General features: G+C 41.4%; 2 protein-coding genes across 4 annotated transcripts; one reads left to right on the forward strand and one right to left on the reverse strand.

Annotated features, from left to right (window-relative positions):
* The first annotated feature begins 3 nt into the window (after positions 1-3).
* TMEM185A (transmembrane protein 185A) lies at positions 4-10,743 on the forward strand. Of its 2 annotated transcripts, none has more exons than XM_030497078.1 (7): positions 4-304; positions 2,784-2,960; positions 4,351-4,558; positions 6,219-6,302; positions 7,245-7,421; positions 7,761-7,884; positions 9,658-10,743. In XM_030497078.1, the coding sequence occupies exons 1-7, from the start codon at positions 267-269 to the stop codon at positions 9,900-9,902; spliced, it is 1,053 nt and encodes a 350-aa protein (XP_030352938.1). In that variant the 5' UTR covers positions 4-266; the 3' UTR covers positions 9,903-10,743. The 2 variants fall into 2 exon arrangements, with proteins under 2 accessions (XP_030352938.1, XP_030352939.1); XM_030497079.1 differs by having other exon boundaries at positions 123-394.
* On the reverse strand, positions 10,407-15,003 carry LOC115612598 (protein CXorf40A-like). Of its 2 annotated transcripts, none has more exons than XM_030497080.1 (3): positions 14,851-15,003; positions 13,934-14,217; positions 10,407-12,531 (listed from the first exon to the last, which is right to left on the reverse strand). In XM_030497080.1, exons 2-3 carry the CDS (start codon positions 14,184-14,186, stop codon positions 12,314-12,316), a joined length of 471 nt encoding a protein of 156 aa, XP_030352940.1. In that variant the 5' UTR covers positions 14,187-14,217; positions 14,851-15,003; the 3' UTR covers positions 10,407-12,313. The 2 variants fall into 2 exon arrangements, with proteins under 2 accessions (XP_030352940.1, XP_030352941.1); XM_030497081.1 differs by having other exon boundaries at positions 14,617-15,003.
* Between the last annotated feature and the right edge of the window lie 518 nt (positions 15,004-15,521).

Below are 15,521 nucleotides of genomic sequence, written 5' to 3' on the forward strand. Positions count from 1 at the left end.
GCCCGCATGCGCAGCGCCCGCCCGTGCAGCGCGGCGACCGGACGCCAGTTCCCCGGCAGAGGGACGCGGCCGCGAGGCTGGCGGGCGGCGCGCATGCGCGGGGCGGTGCGGGCTGCCCGGTTCCGGCGGGGCGGAGCTGGAGCGGCGGCGAGGCGAGGCCAAGCAAAGCCAAGCTAAGCTAAGCTAAGCTAGGCTCCGGTGGCGGCGGCCGCACCCGCACCATGCGTGCCTGGTAGAGCGGAGCGGGGCGGGAGGGTCGAGCCGCAATGAACTTGCGTGGCTTGTTCCAGGATTTCAACCCCAGGTGAGGGCGGCCTGAGTCTTAACAGGCGGCCTCGGGCCGCGCCGCCTTTTCAGGGCCCGTTCGGCCGCCGGTTCGCGCAGTGGCAGAGCGGTACCTGGCGTTACCCCAGCAGCTCCCTGCCCTGGCGCAGCGGGTGGGCGGAGGCTCCGCTTCCCGGCGCCGGTAGCGGGACGTGCCCGGAAGTGGCGGCCCGGCGGGGCCCGAGCTGCCGCCGGGTGGTGGGGGGCAGCGCTGCCGGGCCTGACTCTGCACCTTCCCCATCCGGGCCGAGCTGAGCAGCGCGGCGGGTTGCCTGGGGCGAAAACCGGCTTCGCCAACCTCAGCCCGGTTCGGCGGGTCGAACGCGCTGTGCCTGGTCGGTTCCTTCCCAGTGGCACCCAGCGGGTGCCGGTGCGTGCTCCCGTCAGGTGGCTGCGAACGCGGCAGCCGCCACCCGCTCTGCAGGAGAGGTTCCAGCCGTTTCCTTTCGTTTGTTATTACTCCAAGTCTCATTGTGGGTTTTGAAGTTTTCAGCTTGGTGGTTTGGGGTATAAAGCCTTACACCGGAAAGCAAAGCTGCCATGCACTCTAATACAGGCGTGTAGCGTCTGGTAAAGGCTCGGGTTTTGGAGGTGTGAGGGCATTGCCTTTAACTGCCCCCATCTAGCCACGGAGAACTGCAGAGGGTGAGCCTTCATTCTGGACTCAAAATTAGCAGGATGATAGTCACTATAACTTGGGCTTCTGCTGTTTTGCCAAGCAAATGCAGATAACATTTAATGCTGAAAGAAGCTGAGAAAATTAGTTTAATTTCACTGGGCTTGCTGTTAGCAGGTATTGTAAGAGTTAAAGGCTGCAAGTAACTTGTGCAGTCAATACTGAGAGTCCTGGGGAAAAATCTTGTTTGTGAAAGAGGCCTTATGTGATTGCCACTAGAAAAAGCTGTGTTCAATCAGTTTTTAGACAAACAGAAGGGTAATTAGTGCTTCAGGAAATTCATTCTTGCAGAGAGGTTGAAATAAACAGTTTAAATGTGTGTGGTTGGAAGTAATGGAAAAGTAGGAACAGAAGTTTCAGAAGCTTATAAAGTTTTGGTATTGCAAAGTAATGCTTGCAACTTTTTTGGGTGCCATCTAAATGGTGAGTGAGCAGCTGAACGTTGTATTTGCGCAGATAACTTCATCTTGAATATTTTGATGTTTACTGGACCTCTTGGGGAGCAGCAGCATTTCACCACATGGCATTTTACCTCTCTTTGTTGAGCAGCAAGGGAAAGTACAAATTACACAAATGCTGGATGCTGGAAAAGCATGAGTAGCCTGGGAGGCTGAGGGACCTCTGTTGCTGTGAGGAGTGACTGTTGTTTCATATCATCCTGTCCCAAGGTAGTTTCTTCAAGCATGTGAGGAGACGATGACACAATACAACTGCTTTTTGATATTAAGAAGCAGCTGGATATCTCATGGAGGCAGTGCTGAGCTGATAAATGTTTGATTTTTTGATGAGAGTGAAAGTGGGCAGTTTGAGTTGTGCTGTAGGAGTAAAGGTAGTATCCCCAACTATTGCTGCTTTACTCTATAGCAAGTATTTACACTGTTCCTTAGGTTATCCATGTTTTAAAATACATATAATTACTTGATTGAAGTGGTTGAAACATAATAATGTGTTTTCTAAAGCAGTCTGTGAGACTCTGGTGAATGGGTGGGTGACTTTTTTCCTTCCTGTAGCGTGAGGAAATCACGTACTATGTAATTATTTTGTCTGATTTTTGGTGGTAGAAGCAGTTGCTATGCCACTGCTCTCAAGTGTTCCAAATACATTCATTTGTTCTTAGGTTGACTAGGTTATAAAATATACCAACATAACTATTCAAAACTTGTAAGCACCATCCTCACTATTCCAGTTAAATCACACTCTACAATCACTAACTTTGTTAAAAGCTTAACCTGGTTTTTTTTTCCCGATAATGTTGCTTTTTTCTAACTGAATGTAAAAATAATAATTAAAAAAAAAGGCATCTCTGAAGTCTGCCTTCTTACAATACATAAGCTTTAATCTTTAGTGTGGCTAAAATTACATAAATTATGTAACTTGACTTTGAACATCAAAACTATCTCATTTGATTTGTATGAAAGAACACATTTTCTAAAAACATGTGCAACTGGTATGTTTCTGAGCCTCTAATAATCCAGCTCCTGCCTGGATCCTTGTGGGAGGGAACTTTTTATAGATGTCCGTTCATTAAGTTTGTCATGCAAGAATGCTTTTGATGTGTTCTCTTGAAGCATTGGTTTTATAAGTGAAAGAGATGACATATGCTGTATTTATGATTAAATATTTGACTCTTCAGAACTGATTTGATTCTTTGCAAAGAAGTTTGATGTATGTTTTGTGAGGAAGTATCCTGATTACATTTCAGCTGTGACTGATTTTCTTCTGCAAAGTTCATATGAAGTTGCTGCCTTAATTTCTGACTCTGGGGTTTTTGTTTGTTTAACAGCAAATTTCTTATTTATGCCTGCCTGCTGCTCTTTTCTGTGTTGCTCTCTCTACGCCTGGATGACAAAATTCAGTGGAGTTACTGGGCTGTATTTGCTCCAATATGGCTGTGGAAGTTAATGGTGATTGTTGGGGCCTCAGTGGGAACAGGAGTATGGGCCCGAAACCCACAGTATCGGTAAGTCAAGGATATTTATTTTGCAAAATGGAGGGAACATCATGTGTTCTCTGTACACAATCAAATTCATCAGTAGTTCTTTTAACAGTGTAAGATATAGCATCCAGAGAGTTGCTATGTAAAATAATTATAACCTATACTGTATGCAAACAGCTTTATGCAGCTAAGGATGGCTTAGTCCTAGTTGCAACAGTTTATCACAAGCTTCAGCAATATTGTTTTTGAGAAACTAAAACTTCTCATTGAGTGACTTTTTGCACTTTTCTGTTAGAATGTTGGGAATTCTTTGCTTTATTATAAGCCATATAGAAATATGTATCTTCATATGCACTAGGAATATACTGTATTTAACTGGATTAATTTCTAAATCACTTTCCTGAAATGTACAATAGCTTGAAAGAGGTTTTTGCATTTTTTTTCTCCCTGGTGTGCATATAACCTCAGAGAACCATGAATCTTCAGTGATTCTTGAATATGCTGTGAACATTGAGAATTTTTTCAGACTTTAGTTACAGTTTTAGAAGAAATATTCAAGTAGTTTAATGCACTAAAACAGGCTACGGCAAAGCAAGAGGTTTGTGGCAACAAATTCTGTAAATTCGTTTTCATTTTTGTCAAAGTTGTTTAACACCGATATTTTAATTGTCAGTCTAATGTAGAATAACTTTCAGACCGTTAAATACATCAGTGTTTACTCTTTTGGTAATCTGAGTAGGATGTGAATTTGAACATACCGGGGAAAAGAAAAACTACCTTAAGTGCAATAAAGTCAATCCTCTCTTCTATCTACAACGAATATTAAATGAAAAACTTTGTGCATGGGTCCTATTCTGATACACTATATTGTGTGGTTCAGGTATTGTTAACCCTTTCTGCTTGTGTAGGAAAAAAGTGTGGTTCCTCTTTGTGTGTTATTTTACTTTTTAGTAACAGACAATATTCTGTTGCAATACGCTGATTTTGATGAGGAAAGAAATTCTGGGGAAAGATGTTGACTCAATGAAAGCTGCTGCAGGAACCAAACAGATAATTTTAGACTAAATTTATTTCCCAACAGCCTTCATGATGTCTGAGTGTTTACGAAGTAGCAAAGAAATCCTGTTTTTTCGCCACAGCTATGGAATACTTAGGAAATTTTAAAGATGTAAAAATACCACTGTCTCCTTTGAGAGAAACCCTTTAACTGTGCAGCTTTATGGGCAAGAAATCCTGTTGGGTCATCAGGAGTGTAGTTTAATAGCAGCTGTTTAGGCATAATATATACGTTTATTAAAAACAAGTATTAATATCTGAAACTTAACAATTGTAAATGAAATGTCTTGGGATGTTTGCAGGGTCATGTGCTTTCTTACTGACAAGTAAACTGAATGCTTTGTTATCCTCTCTTTAGAGCAGAAGGAGAAACCTGTGTGGAGTTCAAAGCAATGTTAATTGCAGTTGGCATCCATCTGCTGCTGCTGATGTTTGAAGTTCTGGTGTGTGACCGGATTGAAAGAGGAACCCATTTCTGGCTTCTGGTCTTCATGCCATTATTCTTTGTGTCTCCAGTGTCAGTTGCAGCTTGTGTGTGGGGATTCCGACATGACAGGTCTCTGGAGGTAATGCTTTGTTTGTTGCTGTAGAGTCATAGACTGGTTTGCCTTGGAAGGGACCTTAAAGCTGATACAGTTCCCCTGCCATGAGCAGGGACACCTTCCAGTAGACCAGGTTGTTCAAAGCCCTGTCCAACCTGGCCTTTTATGTGTAGAATTTGTGGCAGTGCAAGACTGCATCAATTCTGTAGCTGTTCATCTTTCAATAAAGCATGAGATGGATGACTGCGTCAGTTGAATTAGTTGTTTGGACTGACCTGCAAACATGAGTGAAAAATCACAATCGGAAATACTGTAAGTTTTTCCCATCTCTTCTAGTGTTTGTTTTTTTGTTTTCTTGTTTTCTCAACTACCACACTGCAAACATATCTTAAACATTCTTTTTAATATTGTGTGTTAATAACAATAAAGCACTGTCCCTGGGCAGAATCAGGGTTGAAAATTTCTTACTATCCCAATCTGCGTGCTTCATCTTTAATTTGGGAATACAAATAGTAGGCATAAAGCAGTTGGGTTTTATTTTCTGCCCCTATCTTCTTTCTCCTCCAACTCACTCCTTTTGGTTTTGGAAGAACTTCACAAGGATTTTAAGATCTTCCCATGGTTGTGGCGTTTCACAATAAATTTAGAATTCTTATTGAATTGATACTTTTTTAAAGGATTTTTTTCTTTTTGCTATGCCCTCAAACTCCTCAAATTTTTTTTATTTTTTTATTTTTTTTTTTTTTAATTTCAAGGCAATGTTTCTCTAGCATAAACCAAGTTTATCTCTAGAGAGGGAAACATTTTTGGTAAGTGATTGTTAGGAGGGCTGGTAAACTGATACCTTAAATTGTGGATGTAAAAATACTGCAAATAGAATTTCATACAGCAGAGTTCTATTCATTAACCATTCCTAAAAGTAAAATCTGTGTAGGAGTACTTGCCTTCGCCTGGCTGATGCTTGATTACCCACTGATTTACAGATGACTGCACAGCTGCTAAGTACTGGCATTAAAAAATGGAATCCACTCACCCCTAAAAGGCAGCAGCTGTCTCAAAATAAATAAGTTATGCAGTTGAACTGTCAACTTTTTTTTTTTTCTTTTACTATTTTGTCATCTTTTTCTTTTTGACTCTGGGAAGATCTCATTACTTCCCTTTCATTTGCTAGAAACGTAAGAGGGGCCTGTCTTTTATCCAGGATATTAATTTTTGGCAGGAGTAATCAAAGTGGTTAATCTATTATTATTTTTGTAATTATGTAATCTGATATATATTGTCTGCTTGTTCCTACTCTGATTAGGTGATCAGTAAGTACATAGTGATGTTTTGTCTACATATCATGGTGGGCTCAGAAAAAGCTTTCCTTTGTCTGTTACACTATTTTTATAGTCAATAAAGTACCATTTATTTAAGGCATAATGAATTCATTAAATTGTGAGCCTAGCTACTTCCAAGGATTTTTAAATACCAGGAAGGTTTTTCATCAGGAGACAGCTGCCTCTATAGTTACTCTATTGGGATCACAGCCTCCCAAATTTAGGGATGCTTAGCAATCTCTAATGTAAATGCATGTTGCATATTACAGTGATAAACATGGAGTCAGAAAAATCCTTAGATTCTTTGTTATCCTGGAAGTGGCTTTATCATGCTAAAGGTTAACAAATGTATTTTCTTTTTGTAGCTGGAAATCTTGTGTTCAGTCAATATTCTACAGTTCATATTCATTGCACTGAGACTAGATGAGATCATCAGATGGCCATGGCTTGTATGTAACAAGTGTTTTCTTCTTATCCTTGTTTAAATGCTGAATTTCATAAAGATACTTACTGTAGGGAACAGTTAATGTATGATCATGGTCCACGATCACATTCTTGCTGGCCTCACAATCCTTCACTGAATGGCATTTCATTCAGTGGTCATGAGGAACAGAGGCTGTTCCTAGGGTATTTCGTTCTTTGAGGAAGAGTGACATGCCATCAGCTGCAATTAATCGCTGATCAGTTGTTTAAAGAGAAATCCTAACCAAAAGTTTCCAATGGGAACATTAAAATAGCCATGAAAATGATTGGTGGGTTAGGGAATGTGCTGGTAAATATGGTGTGATAAATAACTAGTTTTATTTGCTCTGTCACCATACCTGTAAATCCACTAACTGTGCAAGTGGTCACTGTCAAAACTGCTGAGATCTTTATGTCTCAAGTGCCTTTAGACTACAGAAGTGCTGTTCCTGTGCCTGGGTTTTTGTAAACTACCACAGAACTGGTAACCTGGCACAATTGTGACTGTCCTTTCTATTTTCCAAAAAACTAGGGAAAGGATCTAATTCAGAAAGTGTTTCAAGTAAGGTGTCCTGTGTAGAGAATACTTGTTAGAATAATTTTTGAGTACTGTGATTTAACATGAGTCCATGTTAAATCACAGAAGTGTTTCAAAGTTGAACTACATTGACTCAATTTTAAATTGTTTCAGCTTTATGGGGTTTACAAAGCTGAGGAACCCCAGAGAGTGATGTGGCTCATAGCAGTGTACACGATTTGTGAAGCTTTTCTGTGAGAGATTATGTTAGTTAAAGAGCATTACACTTAAATTTCTGTTTCTTGTTTACACGTACTATGTAGATGTGCTTTATTTAAAAAAATCCCACACCTGACACAAATCAAATGTGTTGCTTTCAGGGGGAAAAGCAGTTAATTTCTTTTTCTTTCAGGTTGTTTGTGTTCCACTGTGGATCTTGATGTCCTTTCTATGTCTAGTAGTGCTCTATTACATTGTATGGTCTGTTCTATTCTTGCGCTCTATGGATGTGATTGCTGAGCAAAGGAGGACACACATAACCATGGCTGTCAGCTGGATGACAATTGTAGTGCCCCTGCTCACATTTGAGGTAGGAAAGAGCATGATCAGTTTGCATCTTGTTCTTTTTAGAGTGAGTGATAATGTTGCTCTGTCTCTCGTTGAAGTTACTAAAATGAGAATAGTGCTTTTAGTTTTGGAACAAAATATTAACAGCAAATATGAAAGAAAACAAAGAATTCTATGTTTCTTCCAAGTTTTTTGAGCAGAATATGCATCACAGTGGAACTGTGTAACTACATGTTTCTGTGGAGGCCATTTTTCTTCACAGATGTGTGAAGTTAAAGATCAGAGATCAGCGTATGTTTTAAGAAGCTTGAAAGTGGGTATTGAAATTAAACTGACATTGTACAATTTCTTTGCCATTTAGATCTTACTAGTACACAGACTGGATGGGCACAATTCTTTTTCTTTTATACCCATATTTGTTCCTCTCTGGCTTTCGCTGATAACTTTAATGGCAACAACATTTGGACAAAAAGGAGGAAATCACTGTAAGTATTTAAAAATCATGGAAACAGATTGAAACTCGAGGCTTAATTTTATTAAGATTTTTATTATCATAAAGGGTTTTTTTTATGTATATTCTCTCATGAAAGAACTGTATCTGTTACTGTGGTTTCCAGGTGATTGTAAAGAGTTTTCAGTGTTTATAGTGCCTCTTGATATTTTTAATTTTTTTTATTCCTGTAAGTGTAACTTGTGCTTAGACTCAACCCGAAGTCTTGGTGGGATTTTAATTATAACTCAGCCTTTTATCCTTTCTTACTTCCATGGGTTTCAGTCTCATGGGACATGACTGCATCATCCTACCCTGGGTTCTGAAAAATAGTGTAGCACCTACCATTTTTAATTAGCATTTGGCCTAGTATCCTGAACTAATATTTTCTTCCCTCTTTGGCCAAACAATGCTCTGTGCTGCTTAGTTGTAACTTCAGTTGTCTGAGTGGTGAGTGTAGATTTATAGGCTTTTATCCCCATCACAGCTCACACTGCTGAAAGAAGCATTTGCACTTTCAGCCATCTGATGTTACTGAACTAGTGCAGATGCTCTTCGGACCAGCTCTCCCCATCCACGTTACAGTTCATATTCCTTGTTGACAAGGCAATAAAATTTGTTAGGATTTTCAGAGTTCAAAGGAATCAGCTGTGATATTACATAAACTTACTTCAGTTTTGGTCTGATTGTGACGTACATTGAAAATTTCTTTGGTCGTGATTAACCTTATCACCATACAGTTAGTTTACTTTTATATTGTTGTTGTATGGAAAACTGTTACTGGTGCTTTTTGTTTTTCTTAATGCATGCCCTCAATAATTTATGGCCATATTGGTCTTTTGGAGAGCCACATATTTTATCTTCTGTAGGGTGAACAAATACTTATGTAATTTTTTTAAATAAGACTATTCACCTCAAGTGAGCCTCAGAAGACTTGCATGAAAATCCACCTTTAAAGTGCTAAGTGAAATACATCAGTTGGCCATGAAGAATAATCTCTGCAAAAAGATGGGTTGTGTGCTGTCTTCCCTGACAAATGCTTTTTGTTCAGTGTGAAAGATTTGACTTGGGGAGGCTGTTCCTTTTAGCACTGACCTTTGGTATTGGTTACTAGAGGAGTGCCGCCTGCTGCACTACAGGTGCCGCTTACTTAGATGCTCTTTCCAAGTCTTTGCATATAGCAAATCCATAACGAACACAGAATGTGTACTGGTTTATAATCCAGCACGGGTAATGCCAAGGATGTAATACTCCTGGCATCCCATTATAGTTGGCTAACAACAAAAATATTTGTGGAATACTGAATACGTATATTTACTACTGTGTCTGCCTATGCCATCCCATTCCCTCTGCTATTGTAACCTATATGCATCAAAGTTGGCGTGGATGTCTTCCCATGTGGCACCGATTGCTTTGATCGAGATGGCAGGTCTTTTGTGTTCTTTGTCTGTGTACTGATGTGACCTGACACTGCTTAATGGTTGAAATGAAATAGATTCTTGCTGTAATTTATACATACAGATAGACACACACAGACATGCATGCACAGACATGCAGAAGCGTGCAAATGTATGTACACATTCTGTATGTCTACTTGTGTGTATGTAATCTGAACTCTGTTATATGATAAGTAACACACTGAGAAGCGGCACTAACGAATGTTATATTGCTTATGCAAATAGTCAAGAGAACTGAAACAAGATTGCATAGTCTGCCCACTTACTCTGTTCTGCAATAATGTGAAACAATTATTTATTTTTTTTTTTAGGGTGGTTTGGAATTCGCAAAGACTTCTGCCAGTTCCTGCTTGAAATTTTCCCATTCTTACGAGAATATGGAAATATTTCTTATGATCTTCATCATGAAGATAATGAGGAAACAGAAGAAACACCACTGCCTGAACCACCAAAAATTGCACCCATGTTTCGAAAAAAGACTGGGGTGGTCATCACACAGAGTCCTGGAAAATACGTCATTCCACCTCCCAAGTTAAACATCGACATGCCAGATTAAGATGATGGAAGCATAGTGAACTTGAACTGGGAATCAGCAGACAAATGTATTTCATCTCATGCCTTGTCCTGATTACTTTAAAATAGGTATTGCTGAATCAGCACTTGGATTACAGAATTGGAGATCCTGAAGATAATCTGAGTTTTTCCAGAGATATGTGGTGGTATCATCTGTGCACCTTCCTGACGGGCTGGTTGCACACTTGCCTGTATAGTATTTATATGAACATTTTAGCAGTGTAATATATTGTTTAAAAGTCTTGTTGTGTACAGTCTAAGTATTATCTAAAAGTATTTTTTTAAAAACCCTGTATGAAATGCCTATGCTATTTGAGGTGTCTTTTAGGTCCTAAATATACACTTGATTTCCATATCTGTTTTAAACGCTTTGGGTATGCGTTAGTACAGTACCTCTTTACTACTTCTGTTCAGTCTCAATCATTGTCTTAACCAGAGAGGCACGGGAGAGTTGCATTTCTCAGGCAAGACTGGAAGGCTTTTTTTGTGGGAGGAAGTAGAATGTACAGCAACTTCCATGATGGTTTCAAGTTAGCTATGTGAATTTTCATGTATTTCAACTTTTGCAGTGGCTTGGGAGTTAAACATTGCTTTTGTTGCTTTTCCAGTTTCACGTTTTCATTCTTGTTGAGCAGTGCCTACACCAGTCTGCCACTAGACTGCTTGTTACTAAGCTGTCCCCGCTTGCATTGTGTGTGCAGTCTATTGCCAGAAACATTAGTTGTAGGTTTTACAGATGTTGGTTAGCTGGTATAAATATCATAGCTTGCTCTTCATTACCAACTTTGTGTTGGAGTCAGTGATTAAACTTTTCAAGATAGGAACTTGGTGGTGTTGGTATAGCATTTTCTTGTTTCAAGAAGGACAACCTCTGACAGATTGTTTTGGACTTCTCCGTGCTTTAAAGAAAGTCTTTGGAACCTACACTGCAGTATCTTATAAAAACAGATGTCTGATATTCCCACATCCTTGCAGCTGCTCTTTGTGTTTAGGTGAACCCACAGTTTAGGTACCGTAAATACCATGGATAGAGTTTCTTTAGTGTTTGCATGGCAATGAGACAAGAGCGAAGAGTGTATGAACTTCCTGCAGGTGTGAAAGGTGCTTTTGTGGTTTAACCCCAGTCAGCAGCTAAGTACCATGCAGCTGCTCATTCAGACCCTGCACCATCCTAGTCCCTGGTGGGATAAGGAGAACTGGGAAAAAGTAAAATCCATGGGTTGAAATAAGAGTTTAATTATTGAAATAAAGTAAGATATGATAATAATTGTAATGAAAAGGGAGATAACAAAAAGAGAGGAAAAAAAAAAAAAGTGATGCCCAGTACAACTGCTCACCACCCAGGGGCAGCCACTGCTCTGTCTGTGCCAAGGCCACCTCAGGGACAAACTCCATCATAGCACCAAGGCCTGACTTGCACTTGTGCCAACGGCCTCGGGCCCTAACCAAGGGCAAGCCAGGTACCTCTCACAGCTCTTCAGAAGCTGCATAGTCCAAGGGAATAGAGTCTCCTAAGAGTTCCAATAAACTATCTGAATACAAAGCCTCTGCCAGTTATCCTGTCCTTATAGCTATGCCTGGCCTTGGGCCTTGATCCAGAAAGTCAAAAAGATTATAAATGTTGAAAAACTGAAGTGCCAAAATTAATGACTTCTATTTGTTTCTCTCTACAGTATTAGATTAGTCAAAAGCTTACTGGTATTTTCGATCTTAAATGAGAGAAAGAAAGAAGGGCTTCATTTAATTTTGTACAGGCATCTTCTTTCTAATGAAGAGCTTTCTACAAAGGCTGTCAGGTCACAGACCCTGCAGGCTGCTTCCCCCCATCATATGCACATATAATATTCCTAACCTGTGAATAAGGAAAATCTGGTCCTTAAGGTAAGGTTAGGAGTGGGCTGTCAGACAGATGTCGTATTAACAAAGGCAGCCTGCTTTCAAGCACCATTTTTCTGGAGGGTCCTACAAACTCTTCCTCATATAATCAGAAATACATGTATCATATAATATGGTTGTATTTACATTTTAAATTGGCACAAAATACATCAACCACGTATTTTTAAAAAATGGCAGTTACTTGTTATATAGGAAGAATCCAGCAAACCATTAATAATTTCCAGTGATGGTCATAAAAATTACATCTTCTTTATTCTGCCTCAAAAGGACAGTTCCTCAAATGTATGTGCTATTTCAAACAATCAGTTTTGGAAGGGAATCCTAAACTCACTGGTACTCAAGATACTGACTTGTGAATTACAAGTTACCTGGTCTAGTGGAAGGTGCCCCTGCCCAGGGGGTAGGAACTAGAGGATCTTCAAGGTCCCTTCCAACCCAAACCATTCTATGATTCTAAGTTTGCATTTAGGTAGGAAAAATAATAGCGAGGGGCAACACCTATGCTTCTGCAGGGATCAGTTCCTCAGGGATGTCCACCTGCCACACACCTTGTACCCCTCTGGCAGGAATTGGTTCCAGAAGCCATCTTGGGTTTGAAACGACAGTCAAGTATTTCTGTTCTAGATTACTGAGGACAGCTTTGTTTTCCAGCTCCAGAATCTCTTCAGGAGGCAAGTTTTCTAGACATAGTGATGTCTCTCCAATGTCAATTAATCCTGTATTATAAAATTAAAATACAAAATTAGTTGGCTGTTTGGTCTCTTAGAGAAAAGTTTTCCAAAAGTAAGCCTCCCAGAGGACATACAAACCAGCTCATTTGTTAGGAGAAGAACACTGCATGAAGCATACATACCTCAAACCACTGTCATCCACTGCAGAAGGTGGCCTGTGTGACTGAACTTATGTTGGTGTGAAGCATGGAGTTACAACAATCACAACTCAGTGATACAGAATTCTGTTAGACGCTCATATCTAAGGAAGTACCAGCTGCTACCAAAACTCCTGAGCTACATTTGGCCTTGAAACAGCTTCATTAAAAATAAAACTCTGCTCCTACCAGGACACCATTAACATTTTAAAATCATTAAACTATATGGAAATTCCTGCTCTCTGGAACCCTTTTAATGTCATGAAAGGGAATTTCTGTATTGCTTAATGGTTAAAATAAGATCAAAGAAGCTTTGATGCCTACTCCACAATTTAGCATGCAATTTATGTCAAGGTTACAAATTGCACATTATGTAGTAGTTAACAATTTTCAGCACTAGAACAGAAACGATTTTTCAGTATATGTGATAGTAATTTGTTGTGCAGGAATAGCTGAAAATGTTGAAATGAGATGGTGAAGATAGATGGTGTAACAAAAGATACCTACAAGAGTGCAAAATGAATGCTGGATAAAAGCTTTGTAAGTATACAGTACAGCAACATATGTTGTATTTCAGCACATTATAAGCAAAAAACCACCACTCCATCCTAACTTTTGTTGTCAGAAACAAACTTCTTCACTGCTCAAATAAAAATGCAATAGAGCATTTGTAGAACTGAAATTTATTTATGTAATACTCTAACATGACATGAAATCACTGCAACATGGTGACTTCACCTGACTAAAAGGACTGTAAAATGGTTTCAGCAAGAGTATCTAAGCTCAAAATGCAAAAAGTGTGAAAGTGACATTTACTATCATGAAACAAGGTAATACGCAACCTACGTTATACTATCTTACTGCATCATGAGTTAGCAGAAAACAATTTTATTTCTTGTGTACACTTTAGAGTTGTAGCCTAAAGTTTTTAGTAGACTGAATATCTTTTAAAAACTGAGGCCTGACTAAAATTCTTTATCCCACAGGTCAAACGTACTTCACATTTCCAACACAATGAAAAAGAATAAATTCTATTTACAACTTCCCTCACTGACCTCAGCTTACAGTGACAAGGAATTGAAACAGCCCCCCAGTCACAACACAGGTACCACTCCCTCAAAGTAAGCATTAAAGGCACGTTTTAACGACCGCAACTGTGTAAAGCAAATGTGTATTTTACTTGACTGAATGTTAACAGATTGAAAGCTTGCTTGGAAAATACAATCCATGCAATATTGCAAGTTGCTTACCTGCAATAACTCCTCTGCCAAACTTTTCCCCTTTATCCAACAAGTCTTGCACTTCTTGTGGTGTCATACCAAACCTATTCAAGAGAATTGCTCTCCATGTTTCATCTTCCCAGTCTTTAACAGCTATATGAATAGCAATGGTGCAGTCCTTGTAGTTTGCTAGCAAAGGACGCCAACGAGCCTCCACTGTTTTGACTTTGTTTAAAACTAATCCTGCATAGGGTTGTCGGAAGGAAAGGCAACCAAATTTCATCGTTTTCCTTGCATCAGAACCCGTTTATTTCCTACAAACAAACAAGACACCTTGAGGTTAGTGTTTGAATCGTGCGTAGGACCATGTCAAACCAACACACCCGCCGAGCAGCTGCCCCGAGGACCAGGACGCGGCGCGCTGCCTCCCGGGGCCGGGCTGCCCGCTCCGCGGGGTCCGCACTGCAACAGCCGCCTCAGAACCGCCAGAAACAGCCCCGCGCCCGGGAGGGGGCCGCTGCACCAGCGGGCAGGAGTCAACGCGGTACCGCGGCCCAGCCCGGCCCCGCAGGCCGCGCTCGGGAGGCGGCCGCTCCCGACGCCGGAAGGCGTTTAAAAGCCCCGCTCCTCCGGGAGGGCCCGTGTCCTGCTTCCTCACACCGCGAGCGCTCTGCTGGCTTCAGCGACATGGAGGCCCCGGGACTGCCTCCTACCTTGCGCCTCCAGCTCCGCACCGTTCCCTCCGTTCGCCTGGGGCCGGCGGGCAGCGCTCGGTGCCGCGGTGGGAAGGTGGGTGGCGAGGGGCAGTCGGCCCTGCTGCCGCCGCTGCCTGCGGTGCCGCCTGCGCCCGCGGAGCCCGGGCTGGTTTCCGCCTCTCGGCGGCGCGTCACCCTCGGCTGGTGCCTGCGTGTGTGAAGGGAGGCCAGCTTCTGGCCACGCGTGTTTACCTTCCTTCGTGTTTTGTTGGTTACCCCGTGAAAGCGGCGGCTGTCTCACCTTCCGCTGGGAAGGAAGGAGCTGCAGTGTCTGCTGGCTGCGCCCGGTAGCGCCCGCTGCCGGCGCTGCCTGGGGGACTCGGCCCTGGGGGCGCCCTGTTTGCCGGCGCTCCCGTCAGAGCGCTCTAGCCAAGTGGCAGCAGTAACCCTGCAGAGGGCCCTGCCCGGCTGCTGTGTCCGCAGGTGCAGGGGCCTCACGCCTCCAAAAGTAACAAAAAGCCATTTGGCACTTAAAAATTGGGTAGTCTCTTACGTCCCTGCTGCCTTTGGCCAGTAGCGCATTTGGGACAGAATTTCCCAAAGTGTTTTCATTCAGCTTGTTGAGGAGAAGCGCACGTGTATACTGCTGCCCTTTGAAATGTGCATCTTGTGACAGTGTCCTGGCTTTCTAATACAAATATTTTGAACAACACATTTACTGTTTCACAACAGAGGCTTAATCTGTTCTAGTCTCCTGGTAGGCCACTCCTGGGCATGGAGAGCAATACGTGAAATGCAGTGAGTACAATAAAAATCAGGAACTTCACAGTAAAGGGTAATTTGGAAAAGTAGGCTAAAATAAACATATGGTCCCACTGTATTTAATGGGATATTCAGTATATATTTTATGTTGGTGAACACAT

Source organism: Strigops habroptila, chromosome 9 (assembly GCF_004027225.2).
Source record: "Strigops habroptila isolate Jane chromosome 9, bStrHab1.2.pri, whole genome shotgun sequence".
NCBI lineage: Eukaryota > Metazoa > Chordata > Aves > Psittaciformes > Psittacidae > Strigops > Strigops habroptila.